The 21422-nt window shown below is 49.0% G+C and overlaps 2 protein-coding genes across 2 annotated transcripts in view; one reads left to right on the top strand and one right to left on the bottom strand.

The window, feature by feature from the left end:
- The window catches only part of lrp6 (low density lipoprotein receptor-related protein 6), a 30850-nt gene extending 15953 nt beyond the window's left edge, over nt 1–14897 (top strand). The window contains exons 8-23 of the mRNA XM_076159879.1: nt 895–1111; nt 2206–2495; nt 3263–3489; nt 3990–4174; nt 4836–5162; nt 6174–6376; nt 6462–6673; nt 7324–7514; nt 8916–9125; nt 9210–9335; nt 9418–9654; nt 9747–9857; nt 9960–10190; nt 10378–10514; nt 11017–11114; nt 12255–14897. Coding sequence (XP_076015994.1) covers nt 895–1111; nt 2206–2495; nt 3263–3489; nt 3990–4174; nt 4836–5162; nt 6174–6376; nt 6462–6673; nt 7324–7514; nt 8916–9125; nt 9210–9335; nt 9418–9654; nt 9747–9857; nt 9960–10190; nt 10378–10514; nt 11017–11114; nt 12255–12555 — 3303 coding nt within the window. The 3' untranslated portion in view covers nt 12556–14897. The remainder of the gene's footprint in view (nt 1–894; nt 1112–2205; nt 2496–3262; nt 3490–3989; nt 4175–4835; nt 5163–6173; nt 6377–6461; nt 6674–7323; nt 7515–8915; nt 9126–9209; nt 9336–9417; nt 9655–9746; nt 9858–9959; nt 10191–10377; nt 10515–11016; nt 11115–12254) is intronic.
- An 11-nt stretch (nt 14898–14908) lies between these two features.
- Nucleotides 14909–19954, bottom strand: cunh12orf56 (chromosome unknown C12orf56 homolog). The gene is given in 15 exon segments (XM_076159735.1): nt 14909–15036; nt 15550–15700; nt 15703–15736; nt 15828–15905; nt 16094–16168; nt 16259–16334; nt 16409–16498; nt 16748–16830; nt 16908–17055; nt 17196–17257; nt 17479–17658; nt 17756–17787; nt 18106–18133; nt 18196–18342; nt 19733–19954. Coding segments are annotated over 15 exon segments (1515 nt in total). The 3' UTR covers nt 14909–14927.
- Between the last annotated feature and the right edge of the window lie 1468 nt (nt 19955–21422).

Raw genomic sequence — 21422 nt, 5'->3', positions numbered from 1 at the left:
TTGTCTTTAATGTAGATTCCTCGCATTGCTTGGCTGTTTTCATTGTAATTCACGTCTGCCCTCCTCCAAACGCTGGATGCATAAGGTCTCACTTGTCCTTCACTGCTGCACAGTTTGAGCTGCGGTTATTATCTCCTGTTTTTTGCTTTTTATTTAAATCAATCACAGCTTCTTAGGGTTTGTAATAGCGGGTAACTTTTGCAATTTAAGATCAATCATGCAGCCTTAGGGCAAAGAACACATTTGGAATTGTGTTAAATGAATCAAACATTTTACATTTTCTGCTGTCATTTAAACATGTCCATGATTATTTAATGAAAGTAAATACAACATGGTATTTAAAGCGTAAATGTTATTTTTTAAATCTCACTCATTAACATCCTAGTATGACTTATTTTTTGTGTTGGTTTGTTTTCTTTATTTGTCCTAAAATGGTCATTTAGTGGTGGTTAGGTTGGTTCTAGGTCATGCAGGTGTGGTAGGGTCTCCATGCTGGGTTTGTAGCACTGCTGCTCCTCCTGTGTCCCACAAGTGAGATGTCAAAGATGCTGCCTGAGATGCTGAGAGGAAGAGACGTAAATGTGCCGGCCATATGCTCTGTTGTTTGTTTGCTCCAGCTTCATGCTTCTAATTAGCGGCTCTGCGTGTGCTGCCAGGGCGCCTAATCTCCATTGAGAGCGCTCAGCATCCACACTGAGAAACACAATGTGGAAACTCCACATCACTGCAGGAGAGGCCGAGGCACTCCAGTACCTCAGTCGAGTTACGGTCAAATTAAAGTCCTAAGAGTTTAGACTGTGTATTTGGTGAAAAGCTTACATCACAAAAAACAGATCAAAGTACATATGTACTGAATAAATGTATCTGTGTGTAACTTTTTCCTGTCTGTCTCAGGTGATGAACATGGACGGGACGGGTCGGCGGGTGCTGGTGGAGGACAAACTCCCTCACATCTTCGGCTTCACACTGCTGGGGGATTATATCTACTGGACGGACTGGCAGCGCCGCAGCATCGAGCGGGTCCACAAACGCACCGCGGAGCGCGAGTTCATCATTGACCAGCTGCCGGACCTGATGGGCCTCAAAGCCACAAATGTACACAAGTGCTTTGGTAAGAACCCCAGAACATATGAAACCACACATGAACTCAGAATGTGATCAAAAGAAATCCTTGAAACCTGGACGTGAGAAACACAAAGCTGACGGACATGAGCCCGCAGTTTGGTGTGTCGTAGTTTCTGATTGAAATGTTGCAGTTTCTCATTGAAATGCTCTACTGGAACGTTGTTAGGTCCTGGTCCTAGTCCGGTTGTCTTCCTGTACTCTCTGTGGCTCCTGAATCCTGATGTCTGTTGCCTTTCCTGCAGCCTGGTCTGTGTGGGAAATGGGAATAATGTCACATTAATATTTCAACACGCATGCAGGCTGCAGGCCCCCCGCCCAAACTCACAGATAATGATGGGCCACAGAGGGAATCTCCCCCCAGCCTTCTTCACTTTCCTCCTCCTCCTTTTGGATGAACAAAACAAACCCTTGAATATGCCATCCACTGCACTTCACTTCATGATTCACCTTTTACATTCATACAAAAACTAATCCTTGGATCTATTTTTCCCCCCATATTGTTCATTTCTCGTTGGTTTGAACCAAAACGTCGTTACAATTCTCCATTAGAACCTAGAAACGTCTCGATTGTGATTTAGAACACATGCGGCTGGTTTGATTCACATCTTCCAGTTGTGAAGTAATTGACTAAAATAAGTTTTCATATCCGAAATGTTCCATTTTTACCACAATTTAATTTGACTTTTTTTGATACACAAACTTCATGACACTCTTAGTGGAGTATGGATCTGAATCTACAAGTGTTTAAGGACAGGTGAATTCATTCCTGATGCTAACGCTGGAGGCAGTTGAGCGACCACCTGGTTGGTCAGTAACTTCACACCGCCCATCACATCACCTGGAGATGACTGGCATGTATTTCAAATTGAAAGCTTTCCTGCTGTGATCTCCTCCTTCCCTGGGAGACTTTTATTCAGAAACTTCAGCAAGAAGAACATCCAGGAAACATGATGGCTCAAAATCAATCAATCATGAAGGAGAAGCTGAAGTAGCAGCAGAGTTGTGTTGTTCTGATGAATGAATGTTGCTGAGAATGGAAGTGAAGCTGTTTATTAATTGTGTGTGTGTGTGTGTATACAGGTACGAACCCGTGTGCAGAGAACAATGGCGGCTGCAGCCACCTGTGCCTATACAAGCCTGTGGGCGTGCAGTGTGGCTGCCCCATCGGCCTGGAGCTCATCGCCGACATGAGGACCTGCATCGTGCCCGAGGCCTTCCTGCTCTTCTCCCGTCACACCGACATCCGACGCATCTCCCTGGAGACCAACAACAACAATGTGGCCATCCCACTCACTGGCGTCAAGGAGGCCTCGGCGCTGGACTTTGATGTCACTGACAACCGCATCTACTGGACTGACATCACGCTTAAGGTGCATGATGGGAAGGGGGTACTCTGTATGTGTGTGTGTGTGTGTGTGTGTGTGTGTGTGTGTGTGTGTGTGTGCAGCTTGGCTCAGTAATGGGCTCCCTTGAGACGACAGGTTGAGAATTATTGATGTTGCCCTCCACCCCCGCTCACCCTTCATCCTTCGTGTTTTTGCTGGGCACTGAGGGAGATTCTGCTTATTTAAATCAAATCCTATTTATAGTTTTGAGATGGGGGCGGGGCAAAGAAGGAGCCGACCATTCATTGCTTTTTGTTGTTGTACTGTAGAAACGCCTGCGTTGGAGAGTTCAATGAATCCCTAAATTGATTCCTGCTCCCTGATTGTAACCATTCCATGCTTGAGTAAATCAGTTTACATTCAATTCATCCTGATTTTTATGTTATTGTTGTTGCGTTTACATGATGTTTGAAAGAAAATGATTGATTGCTTTAATCAGAGTGGAATAGATAGATAGATATACTTTATTGATCCCAAACTGGGAAATATAATAGTAATAGATATAAAGACTGATATAGAGACTGAGCCAGCAAATCTGGGAATCCCATAAAGCAACCAGCTGTACTTATGGGTTGTAAATATGTTAAGTAAATAGGTTTTGTAGTGTGAAATGCCAAGTAGCATAAAGACCAGCTTTACTCACAATGTAACATTCAGTTTGCAGTGATATTTTTTCTTTTATTGTTTAATACAGATTGAAGAGTACGATTGATCTGATCTAAAGTGCAGCTCTTTGTTGTTCCCCTCTGCAGACCATCAGTCGAGCCTTCATGAACGGCAGCGCTCTGGAGCACGTGGTGGAGTTCGGCCTGGATTATCCAGAGGGGATGGCGGTGGACTGGCTGGGGAAGAACCTGTACTGGGCCGACACCGGCACCAACCGCATCGAGGTGGCCAAACTGGACGGACAGCACCGACAGGTTCTGGTGTGGAAAGACCTGGACAGCCCCCGAGCCCTGGCTCTGGACCCTGCTGAGGGGTGAGGCCTCCATCTGCCCATTACACACGTTACTGTAGTAAACTGAAGGATTTACTGTGACTGCATACTTACTGCACACACACACACACACACACACTCAGCGGGCTTTAAAATAGAGGCGATCTGATCAGAGGGGACAGAATATTATTGTACGAATAAGGCTCCATTCCAACACCTGCAGACTGAAGGCCAAACATCTGGACAATGATCGAACTTTTGCTGAGACTCTAATGACTCCAGAGCGTCTGTGACCTCACTGTGGTCTCACATCACACACATCTGAAGCTGGATGTGAGTTATGTTAACGGCAGCACTCGCTCACATCAGCGTCGGGTGATATTTTTGGTTTGCGTCTGTGTCAGAGGGATTCGTTGGCACCAGGAAGCCGGTTCAGGCTGCCAGCTTGTTAGTGGCCTAGTAGCTTTGTGGCATTTGGATCGAGTCGCTTTTAGCACCCGGCACGTTGGACATAATAACGCGTCCTCTGTCCCTCTCCACAGCTACATGTACTGGACCGAGTGGGGCGGGAAGCCCAAGATTGACCGAGCAGCCATGGACGGGACGGGCCGCATCACGCTGGTGGCCGACGTGGGCCGAGCCAACGGGCTCACCATCGACTACGCAGAGCGCCGACTCTACTGGACCGACCTTGACACCACTCTGATCGAGTCGTCCAACATGCTTGGTAAGTTTCCTGTGTTTCGTCCTGCTCACTCATCTCCCTGTACAAGCGCGTGTGTGTGTGTGTGCATACATGAGCTGTGTGCGAGGATCAGATGAAAGACGTGAAGTATGTTCCTCATTAGCTTGTTGTGGCTTCTATATTTAGGCGGGGGAGGGGGGCTTCAAAGTGATGTGGGGGTCTTTCTGAAACAAAAGCTGCTGTGCATGATGGTGCTGTAGGTTTGTCCCCAAGTGTTCCCTCGTGGAAACCAGAGCCAAATGTTCCATGCAGTAGCCTGTACGGCGATATTGACGTGCTCGCAGGGACGCGGCCTCGTCCTTGGCGCGGCGAGGGCAGAAAATAGACGACGCCTGGCAGATGTTGACCATGCTAGTTACTGTAACATCCAGCTACAGGTTGTGTTCTCAGGCCCGTCTGTCTGATAGTCGGCATGAAACCTGGTGGAGAAAGAATGAGTATTTGCTTTTTAGAGTGGATCCAGACGCTCCACACCTCCTTGACCTCCTGACACAGTTTGAAGGTCACTGCTGCAAACCCATGAATCCATGTTGAGGAGGAGGCAGCAACATGTTTGACCCAAGCTGCCCCACCTGTTAAATGTATCGTGTTTTCTCCTCTTTCTCATTTCTTCGTCCATGTCTCGTCTCCTCTGCTCGTTCAGGCCAGGACCGTGAGGTGATCGCTGACGACCTGCCTCACCCCTTCGGCCTGACCCAGTACCAAGACTACATCTACTGGACGGACTGGAGCCAGCGCAGCATCGAGCGGGCCAACAAGACCAGCGGGCAGAACCGGACCATCATCCAGGGCCACCTGGACTACGTGATGGACATCCTGGTGTTCCACTCGTCCAGACAGGGCGGCTGGAACGCCTGCGCCTCCACCAACGGACACTGCTCACACCTCTGCCTCGCCGTGCCCGTCAGCGGCTTTGTCTGTGGATGCCCCGCCCACTTCTCCCTCAACTACGACAACAAGACCTGCAGCGGTGAGGAAGCACGTTTACAGAGAGGATGAGGCAGAACACTCACATCATTTTATATCCTCTTATATCGCAATGTTAGATGTTGTTGTTGTATGTGTGAACAGTTTTCCCAAAAATCTTGAAATGAATGAAGTGAACTGGTGGATGTATGAGTGAAATATGAATCCAACTGGACTTCAGTCAGCTCAGAGTTTGATCACGTGATAATACAGCGATGACTGATGAGTTGCACATTTAAAACAGGAGAGCTGAGAGGTGAATGAGTAGATGACTGGTTTGGTCCCTGGTCGCTGATAAAGGGGACAGACGGGTCCAGCCTGAGAGCAGCCAGCTGTTTTCTCTTTAAAGCTCTGGTGGTTCAGTCTGCTGGTGCCAACTTGGCTCAGACGAACTAACTGAAGCCCAGTTTAGGTTCAGCTCCCCTCCATGTGTGTGTTTGACGTAGTAAAACACTTTTCCAGTGCGTGCGTGTTAAAGATGGAGGAGCTGCTTGTGCCTCTAACGGCCTCTAAGCTTTCCTGACTGAGGTCTTACCGGACTTCTCTCGCAGAAGTTTGTGTCATTGTTTAACTTTGACCTTCTTAATGGAACATGTGTTCAGAGAAGTGAAGGATCAAAGTGAAACAGTGTGGCTAAGGCCCTGAGGTTGTGGAGGTTATGGACCTGGTCCACTGTGCTGCTCACACACAGTACTGCTCACACACAGTGCTGCTCACACACAGTGCTGCTCCACTCTCCTGCTCCTTTTATAGCCACCGTACGAGATGTTGGTCCACAGTCAAACATCTCCTAGATTCATGGATGATCCTCTGACTTTTCCAACAACACGTTCAGGTCACAGCAACATACTGATGAAGCCGACACCCAGCATGATAGACGTGATGCTTCATCTTTAACACCAGTGTGCCAACATGCTCAGTATTCTGTGTAACGTTCCTGAGTGAAGCTTCAAAGGTGTGATGGTCCTACTTTATGCTCTCCTTTAAGGGTCTTTTCTTCTCTCCCCTCTTTTAGCTCCTTCCTCCTTCCTGCTCTTCAGCCAGAAAACAGCCATCAACCGCATGGTGATTGACGAGCAGCAGAGCCCCGACATCATCCTGCCCATCCACAGCCTGAGGAACGTTCGAGCCATCGACTACGACCCGCTGGACAAGCAGCTCTACTGGATAGACTCCAAGCAGAATGTCATTCGCCGCGCTCAGGAAGACGGAAACCAGGTGACAGCAGAGTGCAAACTAAAGAAGGTTCCACATGGTTTCAATCTTTGCGTGTAGCTGACAGCCTGTGTGATCTGTGTGCCAGAGCATGACGGTGGTCTCCAGCTCCATGGGCGGACCCAGCCAGGGCCTGCAGCTGTACGACCTGAGCATCGACATCTACAGCCGCTTTATCTACTGGACCAGTGAGGTCACCAACGTCATCAACGTCACCCGCACCGACGGCAGCAGGGTGGGCGTGGTGCTGAGGGGCGAACACGACAAGCCCCGAGCCATCGTGGTGAACCCAGAGAGAGGGTGAGTGACCGGGTTGGGTCGTCAAATCATCACAACATAACATAACAACATAATGTTTCAGATAGGAAGAAAGTAAAAGATAGTTGAAGATGAACTTGGACTCTTGAACTTGGTGCGTTTGGTGTTGCTGATGGTTCTGACCCAAACCTGCGGTGCTGTCAGACCAAAAGAGTGTTATTTCTGATCTCAGTCGTTTGTTCTTGTTGTCTATCCGCTCACCCTCATGAAGTCCTTAATCCCAGTTTGGGTCAACGGTGCCAAACGGCCGTGTTTGGAACCCAAATTGCAGGTTTAGTGCAGGCCGAGTTCAGAAGGTGACTCCAGGGTCACAGTGTGGTTTCATAGCGATGAGGTCTGCAGATGTCCTGGATCCGTCAGAGCTCAGAATCCAAAACGCTTGTATTCCAAACATCCACACGGCATCTGAACGGTTCCAAACATGGCTCAGTGTAAAGGGAACCAGTCTGAGCATCATCAACGTGATGACATCCAGATCAAACACACGGGAGAGATGTTTGAGACGAATGAGATATGACAGAGTAAAAGCACCCACCCAGCTGAAATCCAGCGTCTGAGGTTTAGCTACGTCTTGTTGTTGTTGATGTTTGTTGCGTCATGCTGGTGTTAATGTGTGTTACTGGTTGTCACAGGTACATGTACTTCACCAACCTGCTGGAACGTTCCCCAAAGATCGAGCGGGCGGCGCTGGATGGGACGGAGCGTGAGGTTCTGTTCTTCAGCGGCTTGGGGAAACCTGTCGCATTGGCTATCGACAACGAGGTGGGAAAGCTGTTCTGGGTGGACTCGGACCTGAAACGCATCGAGAGCAGCGACCTGTCAGGTACGTCTCTAACTCCACACTTAAAGCATTTGAATTATTAAGTTGAAACGTTTGGATATGTGGTACATTTATTAAGACTTCATACCTGCTGCCTTCACTTCACACACACAAGCTGGTGCACACAGGCAGTGTGTCAGTCTACACAATCAAAGACTATAAATTATGTCGGTGATAAAAGGACTAAACCCACAAACATGATCTGGTTCTCGGCTCTCTAATTTGTGGATTTCCTGCTTTTCTCTGTTTCACATCAGTGTAAATTGGATCCTTTTGGCTTCTGACTAAAACCATTTGAAGTAGTAAATATGGACATGTGTCATGTTGAGTTTGTTCTCTAAGTCGTAGAACAAAGTATTCAATAAATAAATGGGTTCTTCTGAACAGCATGGGTGAAGTATTTGGGAGAAGCGGCGACTCCAGTTGTTGCTCACTAACCAGACAGATGAAGTGTGTTTCTGGCAGCGGCTCCGTGTTTCTCTCTGCGTTGTGTCTCTCGGGGCTTTGACACGGGAAGGAACGACTCGAGGAGTAAATGTGTGAACGAGTGCAGGGAGGGCAGCCGGTTTGAGAACACGGGCGAGTTGTGTGCTTGAAAAGGGGAAGCTGGCGTGAAGCCCGGAGCTCAGCACATTCCTGCGAGTCTCTGGTGCCCCACGCAGGCCGAGAGGAATTCAAACCATCTGTAGGAGCCTCGGCTGAGGAGGGGAGGAAAAAAGCAAACGGGACGCGGCGCTCCGGAGGATTCCTCTGTTTGGACGGCAGAGGAGGGCGGACATTTTAAGACCTGCTGCCCTCCTCTTTGATCCTCTGCAGAGTGACACCCTTCACCTCCGCTAAAATTAGCTCCCTCACCGGTGCTGAGCACCCGGCAGGCAACAGCGCCCCCATCAGGGCGTTCAGGCAACGTCTGGAAACGTTCAGTGTCCAATACTGACAGATGTGTTTCAACGAGGTTTAGCCGGGGAGACGAACACTGAAGCAACCTGCCCATGAACTGATGATGTCACCAGTTTATCATTTCAATTCATTTGTCATGATAAAGTGATATTCAGATGATTTTATAAAACATTTGTTGTTAAGATTGAATTTATTTTAAACATGTATTAATGCCTGGTGGATTCTAAACTGACTGAACTTAATCCAAGGTATTATAACATGTCGAGGCGACAGAATCATGAGTTAAAATGCATCAACAGAATGAGCTCAGTATGACGGCACAGAGCTGAAGGGGTTAAATATCTCACTCCTGTCTCACCCCCGTCTCACTCCTGTCTCACTCCTGCCCTCCTCCTGCTTTCCCCTCAGTTCCTCACCCATTTTGTTGCCTTTGTTCCTAAAGTTTTTGCCCTCCAACCTTGTTTTGTTTGTTTTTCCCCCCGGCGCTTCTTCCTCCAAATCCAGGAGCCAATCGAATCGTGATTGCCGACTCCAACATCCTCCAGCCTGTGGGACTGACCGTCTTCGGCAATCACCTCTACTGGATCGACAAGCAGCAGCAGATGATCGAACGCATCGATAAGACGACGCGGGAGGGACGCACCAAGATTCAGGCTCGCATCGCCTACCTGAGCGACATCCACGCAGTGCACGACCTGGACATGAGGGAGTACAGTACGTCACACGCCGCCCCGCACAGGCCTCAACCATGGCGTGTTTCTGTCATAGGCCAACATGTCTGACCAACCCTTTCTCCAGGTAAACATCCCTGCACGTGGGATAACGGCGGCTGCTCCCACATCTGCATCGTGAAAGGAGACGGGACGACTCGGTGCTCGTGTCCCGTCCACCTCGTGCTGCTGCAGGACGAGCTCTCCTGTGGAGGTGAGAGCCGCTGGACGCTATTTTACTCGTTGCTCAACACTTGTGTCTCGTCGTCTCATCGTCGTCCTCTCTCTCCCTTCAGAGCCGCCCACCTGCTCTCCGGAGCAGTTCTCCTGCACGTCCGGAGAGGTGGACTGCATTCCTCAGCCGTGGCGCTGCGACGGTTATCCCGAGTGTGACGACAGCAGCGACGAGGAGGACTGCCCCGTCTGCTCAGACTCCGAGTTCCAGTGCGACAGCCGGCAGTGCATCGACCTGAGCCTCCGCTGCAACGGAGAGGTCAACTGCCAGGACCGGTCGGACGAGAACAAGTGTGAAGGTGAGCGAGGAGCTAAGCATCTGCAGACGGCCAGAGCCTCCTCAGTCGTGTTGAGGGCGTAAACTGAGATGGTGTCCATTTGTCCCTTTCAGTTCGCTGCCCTCCTGATCAGTTCAGCTGCTCTAACGGTCAGTGCATCGGCAAACACAAGAAGTGTGACCACAACATGGACTGCACCGACAACTCTGATGAGATCGGCTGCTGTGAGTCTGATTCATTATCCACTGAACAACCACCTCATCATTCTGCCTCATCACCTTAGTGAGCTGCAGGTGTCGTGTTCTTAAACGATTGTCTGTGTTCAGATCCCACAGAGGAGCCGTCGCCTCAGCCTAACAACACCATCGGCTACATCGTGGGCGTGGTCATGGCCTTGTTCGTGGTGGGGGCTGTGTACTTTGTGTGCCAGCGGGTGCTGTGTCCTCAGATGAAGGACGACGGGGAGACGGTCACCAACGACTTTGTGGTTCACGGGCCGTCGTCTGTGCCGTTAGGATACGTGCCACACCCGAGCTCGCTGTCCAGCTCGCTGCCAGGTGAGAAACACACCGGTGACCTGCAGGTGTTGAATGTGAAGGTGTGACCGGCCCCCGATACTCCACGATGATCTGAGTCGCTTTATTAGCACTTCAGACAAACACCTCAGGTTCTGTTCTAGATGAGACGTTACAGCAGAGATCCGACAGAAACACGCTGCTGTGTGTGTGTGTGTCTCTCTCTCAGGCATGTCCAGAGGAAAGTCGGTGATCGGCTCCCTCAGCATCATGGGTGGCAGCAGCGGCCCCCCGTACGATCGCGCCCACGTCACCGGAGCCTCGTCCAGCAGCTCGTCCAGCACCAAGGGCACTTACTTCCCACCGGTACACACAACACACACAACACACACAACATGGAAACATTATCTCAGGGTCACAGCGTTTGAACACGACGTCTTCATCACTTCAACCTGCAGAGAGAAAATAGACCCTTAATGATCTTTACAATCTGGATGGGGGCCATAAACATGTAGATTATTCAGATTGTTGAGGATTCAGTTTTATTGTCTCACAAAATAATCAGTTATAAATCAAATGTGGCTCTTCAGGATGACATCATCATGTTACAGATGGTGTTAAGAGGTGAAGTAAGGTAACACTTTGTAACACATTTATTAGAGAACATTTAGTAAACCAGTTTCAACCATCACATCAATTATTCTGATTTATTCCAATCAATCCTTTTTTTTTAAACTTTACATATAGAGCTAATAGAGCTGAATGCCCCCTAAATAATGGAGCGTCTCACTGCAGGATTAGCTGTTCATCAGTCACTGTGTCTCTGGACTCTGTGATGGATCCTTTACTCCTCTGTTTGTCTCCTCAGATCCTGAATCCTCCTCCATCTCCAGCCACAGTTCGCTCCCAGTACACGGTGGAGTTTGGTTACTCCTCCAACAGCCCGTCCACACACAGATCATACAGGTACCACACACACACTCTCTCTGTCCTGCAGGCGACCCTCTTGTTGCTTCGTGTGGAGATCTAACCTCAGGCTTCTGCTCTGGGCACTTTAAAGAACATTCAAGCACTCAGGAGTCAAACTGGAGCCCACAGTCGTCAGTTTGAAATCAATCTGTAGAACTTTTCCATTTTCCGTGTATGTTGATGTATGGAGCATTCCACAGTAATTGATCTGGTTTGGAAATGTAATCAAACAGCAGGATTCCAGTCTGCAGCACATGTGAGCATTTAGACGTTCTTCCCTTTGTTTCCCGGCGTGCTGGCTGCTGCTGCAGCAGCAACGCGCCCTGCGGTGGCTTTGGAGCTTCAGCCGCTTTCATCTCAGATCTAAACTCTGATTTGTGTAGGAAAGTAAAAGTCGAGCTGGATTCCTGTGGAAAGCAGCTTTCCATGAGAAATGTGCTGTTTGTGTTTCTGCACTTTACAGATCCACTCACTGCTCCTCCTCTGCCCACATGGCCATCGCTCACTCAGGACACACTCAGGCACAGCTCCCATCTCCGCCCGTACCTGAGGAGACCGCTTGTGTCTCCCACATCTGAAAGCACCCAGGGTAGAGCAGGGAGAGATGGAGAACATGAGGCGGCTCTTTAGGATTAGGAATGAGGCCCAGCACACACACTGTACCACAGCACATCACCCTGCAGCATCTCGCCTGTGTTGGAGCTTAAACAGGCGTGTTGCTGTTGAACCACAAACCTCACTGCTGTTAAGAATTCTAACCTAAACTGGCCTGAGATTGGGATTGAAATGGGCACAAATGGAAATATGTCTACGTGATTGTTAGTCAGACAGCAAAGCGTGTTCATCAGCAAAGGTCAACTCCACCTGGCCACACACATGTCATGTTTAGCCTGAGAATCATAGAATCAGAACCTGTTGGCACTTTAAGGTGGCCACAAGTCTGTGGACAACATGGAAAAAGTGACAAATGTTTCCTGGTTGGTTTGTCTGACCCAACACCTGCCGGGGTCACATGGTGGCAGGCCACCAATCAAATGTAGGGTGGGACAACTAAGGGTGCAGTCAGAGGTTCGTTCCCCTGATGTATCCCGGCGCCCCCTGCTGGAGCCTCTCTAACGTGTGATTTCCTCTCCACAGCTATCGGCCGTATACCTATCGCCACTTTGCTCCGCCCACCACCCCATGCAGCACCGACGTGTGCGACAGTGACTACACGCCCGGACGCCGCCTCCCGCTCAAGTCCAGCGCCGCCGCCAAGGGCTACACCAGCGACCTCAACTACGACTCGGAGCCTTTCCCGCCGCCACCGACGCCGCGCAGCCAGTACCTGTCGGCGGAGGAGAACTGCGAGAGCTGCCCGCCGTCGCCTTACACCGAGCGCAGCTACTCTCATCACCTCTATCCGCCCCCGCCCTCGCCCTGCACAGACTCCTCCTGAGCCCGCAGCCCCGCCCCCTCCACACCCACAGCTCCGCCCCCTCACTGTAAATAGCAATTGTGCATAAGAATGGGAGAGACTGAGGCAGAGTTGAAGGAGGGAGGGGCCAGAACACTACGAGGGAAAAAAAAGGAAAACGGAGCTGCAACGGCTCAAACTTTTGTATATTGAAAAAGAGAAAAACATATTTATATATTTTCTATACAGTGTTTACTGATGACGCCATAGAGGTTTGTATTTAGAAATTTGTACATTTTTTAAGGAAAGGTTTTATTAAAATGGTCACATATATACGTTGCCTTAAAGCAGGAGGAGAGACGTTCACCTGAAGGACACTAAGCACACGGAGGAGAGGACAGGACGCTAACTTATCTGATGCCAAATACCAAAACGCTACAGGACTCACGGGGGGAGGGAAGGAGGGAGGGAGGGAGGGGGGGTTGTGAATGAGAGGAGGCAGGGGGAGAGAGGGGTTGGGTTTTGTGGACTTCCCCCTGAGCAGCTGGATGTGGTACTGGGTCTGAGTCTAAACTTTACATTACACACAGTCGGTACGATCACGTCTGCGTTCTGGTTCTGATCGTAGGCGAGTCGTGGGCTGAAACACTACGCGGCACATATTTATCACTTTAGGTCATCGGTCGTCTTCGCCTCAACGAGGCCGCGGCGCCGGGCTAGAGCAAAGACGGTGAAATGTGGAAAGGATCAGAACGATTCACGTCACAAATCCTTCATCTGATGTCAAGAACCAAAAGGTCCGTTTTTCTGTTTTCACGACGGCCGACCGCAAACGCAGAAGACGGTGGCGCGTTCATGACAAATTCGATCTGTGCCTGAGCAGTTACACATCTGCATTCTTATCTTACACTACTCCACACAGGAAATGCAGTGCCCACTAAAGCTCTATAGTATTTTTGTACCACATATTGTGTAGATAACGTATTTATAAGCTATATAGAAAATCATTGTAAATCTATCCGTTGAATTCTTGCAGTACTTTCTCTTCATTCCGTCTTTTTATAGTTCCTCCTTATATTTTTCTACGGAAATTTCGCTCCAAACGTACGGCGACAATCTCCCATCGGTCCCATAAAAGAGCACGTCCGGGTTTTCTCCCGTCTGTCTGTCTGTTACGCGTCCGTCACTCCCAGTGGGGATGGAGCGTTGTGCCAAAGCGTGGGGCGAGGTGCCGTCCTTCACGCTGCCAACAATCGTTTTGTAAAACCGTTTTTTCTGTCTTGGTGGCCAGAAATGTATTTTTCAAGTGGGTCAGTGGTGTAATCGTGTGTGTGTGTGTGTGTGTCACTTCGCCCATGCAGGTTGGACTCCAGCTCCATCATGGCCGAGCTGCTCTCCGCCTTCATGTTCTACACCAGCACCAACTGTGAGACAATCTAACGCTTTACCCACAATGCACCACAACCTGCATGTCTTTATTTGATGCGACATGTTTTGAAAGTGAAAACATGCTCCAACCTCATTTTATTCTCAAATTCTGCCAAATAGTTTAACTCATTCAGTCATATTACAAACAAACTGTTGAGGCTCATTTCTCTCGTTTGTTTCGGTGAATTTAGCAGCGACGATTCACCTACAAGTTTTTTCATTTTACTCAGATCGATCCGTCTGCGTGTGGAATCTGTGAGGTACAAACTCTGGTTTACGTCTTCAAACACGCACATGTCACATGTCACAAACAGGTTCATACTGCCTAACTGCACTTTACACACACGCTGTATGTGTCTCATCTCTGGTACGTGGCGTTGGCGCTCAGCCGGACTCGTGTTCAGACCATTTTCCTCTGCGTTTGGACGACACGTTTCAATTCATCTGACAGAGTTCAGGACGCTTCAGGGGGGAGATTTTCGGATTTCCAGAATACGATTAAGTTTACGAGACGTGGATGGAACTAAATTCATCCAAATGTTGCTTGATTGGAGCGTGGTCGGCCCCTGATGCTCACTGAGCTCCACGGTTTCTCTGACAGTTTGGAACGATGGACAGAGACACAAACATGATCAGAAACAGGGCTGATGGCTCTACGGTTAAAGGAAGTGTTGTTGATTCCTCAGAATGGAAAAAGCACTTTGGTCTCCACACTATCAGAGCTCAGATTCACCCGTTTGGTCGTCATGGTGCTTTGCAAGGATGTTCTTCATAATGACCAACATTTGGTTCATTGTATTCATGTTATTTCCACTAATTCTGCTTTTTTATACGATGATGCTTTACGTTAAATTGACGGGCGCGTGCGACTCGTCCTGTTGCCACCATAAGCTGTAACACCACAAATGCTGTTTTGTTTTTTTCCCTTTTTGTTAAATATAAGTGAGTGAAACTGACCTGCAGTGTCGTGTGTTTGTGTGACATCATCAGTGCAGCACGAGGCCCAGGACGCTCTGGAGCGAGCGCAGAGCGGCCCGGCTGACGGGGTAACACGGCGGCAGCTTCTGCTCCCCGTGTTGCAGCGTCACGTAGTACCTGGTGGAAGAAATGGGTCACAAGGTCAAATGGAAAGCCTGGAAAACTGGAATTTATTCTGATGATTATGTGCTGAAGCTTTAATTTCTGCATTATTCAAATATGGACTCAGTAACTCAGTTGAGGTTTATGTCAGACTCTGTATGAAGCCTGGAGCCACAAATAACGTTTGAGTTTGCATGAAAGGTCGACACCTAGTGGTGAAAAGGGTTCACTGACATGCAGCATAACTGATGATGATGAGCCTTTAAAGTCACAGGACCGGGAAAATACTTTTAATAAAATTCAAGGACTTAACATGCTGGTCCTTTACTTAAGTAGATTTATTTCTTGGGTAGCTAAAGTTTGGAAATCATCTATAAGTTATCAATGGGCCTGTGGGCGCATAACGTCCTGGTAGTCATGAGGTCATTGTGCAAAATGTAAAGAGTGAAAGTAACAAAGATGGTGTGTGTGTGTTCCACGTGGGACATGGTGGTGACGTGTGTATGTATGTGTAAGAGGCTATCTGACCTGAACTCCTCCGTGTAGTGGGAGCGAAGGTGCTGAGCCAGCGGACTGCTGTGCTGCAGACACACCAGCAGGAGGCGACAGCGCTCAAACAGCAGCACAGCCTGAGCCGGACTCAGGACGGACGGACGCACATCCGACAGAGACGAGACGAGACGAGACGCTCAGCATGGTAACCAACGAACGAGAGCTACAAAGGAACACAACTGCACTTTTACTCACATACGTTACTTACATACGCATCACAAGTGTGTGTGTGTGTGTGATGTGATGAAGATGACCAGGTGAGGATGAGGATGCAGAGTTCTGAGGATCCAGCCAACAGTCAAGATGTTTTCTGCAGACGAACATCTGCAGGCCTGAAACACACAACCTTTAGCATTACAACTCTTTGATGAGCAGATGGCTTTCTTCATCATTGAGCAGCACAGTGATGAGGTCACAGCCCGGTGCTTTGGCTCTGTTTCACTGCTGCAGCACAATCTGCCCCACACTCCCACCTGCTGGACACCATGGGTTATGACTCCATTGTCTTTTAATGCTTCACCTGAAGTCCCAGCAGCAGAAACTCAGACAGCAGACAGCAGGCAGAGTCCAGGTACTCAGACAGGACCAGCTGAAGCTGAGGGACGGGCGGACAGACAGAACAGCTAAGAGACACGGAGACGCAGAGACGCAAAGCTCCTTCAGTGATCCATAAAGTAGTTCTGACCTTAGGGTCGCCGCAGGTTCCAGGTTCATGAGGGTCATAGATTAGAGCCAACAGCATCCTTGACGCCACTGAGCCTCTGCACACACAAACATGTCAATGACCATGTCCCTACACACGCACACACACACACACTCTCTCAGACATACACACCTGTTGGCGGTGAGCACGCTCAGTGTCGACGGTTGGAGCTCCATCTCTGTGAACATCACTGCCAGCGTCTGGACGATTGCTGTCCTCAGTCTGAATGCAGAGAGGAAGACCAGATGTCAACCAATCAGCACAAAGTACAGACACCATATGTGTGAGTGCTATCATCCTCATCATCACCGTCACCTCAGCACAATAATAAACCTATTAAAACAAAACTTAACAAACTTGATTATTGAAATTAATCACAATGTGTAAAACCATTTAACATTAAAAAAAAGACAATACACACACACACACACACACACACACACACACACACACACACACACACACTCTTACATCAGCTGATGTGTGTGTTGCAGTGTGTTGTGTGTCTGCAAGTCCTCCAGAGTCTGAACCAGGAAGACGAAGAGCTCAGCCGACTGAAATGCACGCAGACAGGAAGTGAGAAACTGCAGGAGGAAGTGAGGGAGCAGTGTGTGTGTGTGTGGGCACTCACCCTCCAGCAGAGCCTCCTCAGCATCAGGCTGCAGTGAGCCGCCGCCTGCAGCTCCTTTAGCAGCACCAACAACACGCCGTCCAGGCCTGGGGCAGCCTGCAGGAGCTGCACACACAGCTGAGACCACCGCTGGACCGCACGCTCGCAGCTACGCACACACACACACACACACACACACTGTTAGTTGTAAAGTGAATGAGTAACTAAGAATTGTAATTGATGATATAGATACAATATGATGAATGAGTTTTATTTAAATGTTATCTAAGTGGAGGTTGTGTTTGGTACCTGAGAGGAGCCGCAGGAATGCTGGAGCTCCTGGAGAGAGGATCCAATGACATAGTGGACCTCTGCACGCAAGCGCACACACACACGCGTTAACGGTCTGCCTTTTGAGCTGATTCCTGTTTGTCTGAATGCTCTCAGTACATCATGATGCAAACCTGCACAGGCTCATTTCTCTATCAGAGCACAAACATGTGGCACATGCTCCATGTCTGCTGCTCGTCTTCATCACTAAACTCACATCATTTCATCAAACTCTGATCTGAGGCTCAGTCATGTGACTCACGATGATGAAACGATTCCAGCAGCTCTGCAGGTGAAGGAAAAGTATGGAAGCCTGCGAGACCACGTAAAGATGAAGCTCCGCCTCTCGCTCCTCTTCATCGCTGTGTCTCTCTCTGCTTTTCTCTCCATTTCTCCTCAGCAGGTGAGTCAGCATGGAGCCCTTCCTCCTCCTCCGCCACACCTACAACATTACAGATCAACGCCGTCATGTGGTGACACCAACGTCCACTTCATGTCTGATCCCACCCATCAACACACACACACACACACACACACACCTGTCCAGGCTCGGGGGCATTGGGGCTCCAGTCTGAGGGTGAAGAAGGGCTGGTGGGTGAGACAGGCGGAGTGACGAAGGTGAGTAGATCCTTTTGTGTGGTGGTGAGTGTGTGTGTGTGTGTGAGACATTCCGTCATCCTGACAGTTCATCTCTCTCTCTCTCTTTCTCTCTCTCTCTCTCTCTCACACACACACACACACACACTCATATTCATTTGTATGGATTAATTGTACAGTTTCTTCTTCTTCGGTTCCTGTGTTGGTACGTGACATCCTGATAAGGTTTGAAGGTTAGAATGTGGCTGACCTGAGGCTCCGTATAGCCCTGAGAGCCTTCTGGCCCACTCACCTCTGAGGAGGAACCCTCCATCTGTTCTCTGAGGGGGGGAAAGGCCACATGGTGATCAGGTTAACAGGTTCCTGCTGCATTATTAATCACCTTCAGGTCTTTACCTTCTGGGCCGTGTGGGGCTGTCAGCTGCTCCTCTCTTCTCTTCCCAGCAGGCTTTGCGGGTTGGTAGGTGATGCGTATGTGCTGGCAGCGTTTCCTGTCCCTTCCACAAAGGAACTCTGGGAGATCGTTGACCTGTGGACAATCATGAAGGTCAAAATGCACCTTATTATAATGATAATGTTTTATTCATATATAAATCATCAGATTAACATCTCCTTTTACAGGAACACATTTAAATAAAGACATGATGAGAGAGATAAGAGATCCTGGAATTAATGAGGAGCATGTGACCACAGGGGCAGAGGTCATTGGCAGGGAGTGACCTTTGGGACGCTTACTTTGTGGCCCCCGACATACCTGGTTATGAATGCACAATAATTATAATTAGTTTAATTAATTTGAAAGAGGAGTTTCCCTCCCGGTTCGCGGACGTTGGAACCCTAGCTGGCATTCACAGAGAATCCATTTGCTTGTGACGTACAGGCTCCTTCAGTCTCAGTCACATCTGTGCAATTTGGAGTCGAAAGGGCTGCGTTTGAGGAACAACTCATAGAGCTGCAGCACAACAGCATCCTCAAAGAAAGACAAGAGGAGGAGAGCATTGAAACGTTCTGGATATCCTGTGTTGTGAAGAACACACACCCTGCATTAACCCTGTGTGCTCAGAAAATCCTGACCTGCTTGGGATCTACTTACGTGTGTGAAAGCTCCTTCTCTGCCATGGGAATAATAAAACCAAAGCAGCGTTCCCGTCTAACTGACAGACATTTGGCAGACTATCTCAGAGCAGCTACAACTGAGCAACAACCAGATCTGAAAGTACTTGTGAAAAGAATGCAGACTCAGAGCTCTCACTAGGAATAAGCACTTTATCAATGTCATCACTGCAAAGCTATTCACTCCAGTGTTAATAAAACATCAGCCTGACCAACACTTGTCATGATTGGAAATGCAGTCGCTACACCACATTTGTAACTCAAATTGAGAATATTTGTTGAATATTCCATGAGGCTTTGGAATGAATTAAAAATGACTAGCAAGACAGCATATGAAACAGCAGTAGTAAATACAGCGAATAAAGTGGAACGAATATATGTTAATAATAATTTGTGGCCCTTTGTACCTGTTGTGGCCTCGGGAGTTGAGTGCCCCTGCTCTAACACTAATGATCAGTCAAGAGAGGAGAGAGAAGGATGAGAGGAGAAGAGAAATGACCTGAAGAAGACAGAAAAGCAGGGAATGAAAGCTGAGAGGAGGTAGAAACAAGAGACACACGGGGGAGGAGAGGAAAGAGAAGATGAAACGGAGGACAAGTGGAGAAAAAGAAAGAGGAGATGATGGGGTGAGAGAGAGAGACACACAGGAAGAGAGAGAGACAGAGAGGGAAAGAGAGGGAGAGAGAGAGAGACAGAGAGAAAGAGAAAGGGAAAGAGACAGAGAGAGACATGGGGATAAAATGATGATGAAGGGATGAAGGAGGAGGAGAGTTGGTCAGAGTTGGCGCGTGCACAGCTTCACTTACCAGCTCAATAGCGCGCACGCGGCTGAAGCTAACGGCCTCAGTGAGCGCGCGCGGCGGATACTCGGTCACGTACACGCGCTCGTCGCTCAGCACCACGTGCATGTACGACCTGAGCACCGACTCCGACTCAACCACGCACGGTTCCGACGCCCGGAACCGCTCGTAAACCTCGCGCTCCGTGTGCCGCTTCAGGAAGGAGTCCAGCCTGCTGCTCCAAGCCATCACGGCACCGACTACCTGCTGCCCAGGTGGACCGAGCCAGCACAAGCCACTGAGCCTTCTGATTGGTCCGCCTGGGAGAGGGGGCGGGGAAAAGGCCTTATTATTAATGTAGAGTAGAGAGTGACCTCTGTGTGTGTGTGTGCGTGTGTGACAGAGATGAACGTGCAGGTCAAACAGGTTCAACATGAAGGAAATATTACGTTAAAGGGTCAGTGGGAGGAGGTGTGTGTGCGTGCGTGCGTGCCTGCGTATATATGTGCGTGTGTTTGTCACATTCTAATCTACACATTATAGACACTCCATGTAAATATCCCTGTGAAACTACACACATACCAGCTGTTATTGAGTCACTAGCCTCATCTGCTGTTTGTGTTACAGCCGGGCCAAGCACACACTCACACTCACACTCACAGACACACACATGAACTCAGGCTGAAGCACTGTTACATGAACAGAATGTGATGGACGCAGGTTGTTTATGTGCTAAACAACACACACACACACACACACAGGCCTCACAGCAGAGTCTGGACTGTGAAGTTATCTGATCCAGGATGCCCAGGCAGGTTTACAGACGGTGAGCTGGGTTTCCTCTCCTGGTTGGTCTTTGACTGGACGCCGTTTGTTCTCAGAGGTGAATGTGATGCCAGGCTCTTGACTTATCAATCGACACTTAAAGCTGATGGATGGGAGGGAGCAATAACAAAGCCTCTTCCACTTCCACCAAACTTACAAGAGCGTCAAGGCTGAACCCATGAGTCAGAGTGAGAATGGTTTCCATGGTGACCAATGACTGGTGTGAGTGGATAAATGGGCTTGAGAATGAAAGCTAACATGATTGTGTGTGATCAGGTATTCACCACTGCATCACGCCAGCCATGTCACTGGAGCCAGACTGGCAGTCTGTTCACACACCGACGTGTCCAGGTTCTCTGTGGGCGGAGTCTCGTGTATTTCCTTGTGTCTGCTCTGGGCTCTATATTCCCATCTTGTGGCAGGCTCACTACTTATCAATCAACCCTCCTCTCCCAACAGGGAAGTTTGTTTCCTCGTCTGTCAAATGAGCATTGGATTTGATTTGTGAAGGACAGACGTGTGGACTGAAGGCGTGTCTGTCCTCACAGGCATGGGGACATAAATCTCTGTCCTCAGTCTGTCCTCAGTCTGTCCTCAGTCTCACTGTGTCCTCAGGTCCACTGTGGACTGGTCAAATGCTGCAGGACATCAATATGGAGCCCTTAAGGTAAAGACGCACCTGCGAGACAAAGAGTCCAGCTGAGGACAGGAGATTGTCAAGGGAATACATGTTTATGTTTAGCTGCATAATGGAGGTTTGTGATCGATGAAGGAGCTTCAGGTGTGTGTGGGTGCTTGTGTGCGTGTGTGGGTGGGTGAGAGTGTGTGTGTGTGGGTGGGTGCCCGTGTGTGTGTGTGTGTGTGTTTGTGCCGTCCTTGATTAAACATGTGA

The sequence above is a fragment of the Genypterus blacodes genome, unplaced genomic scaffold, assembly GCF_046128005.1.
Source record: "Genypterus blacodes isolate CSIRO-AG114 ecotype Tasmania unplaced genomic scaffold, CSIRO-AGI_Gbla_v1 ptg000099l_1, whole genome shotgun sequence".
Taxonomy (NCBI): domain Eukaryota; kingdom Metazoa; phylum Chordata; class Actinopteri; order Ophidiiformes; family Ophidiidae; genus Genypterus; species Genypterus blacodes.
This window is presented reverse-complemented; position numbering and strand designations above follow the sequence as displayed.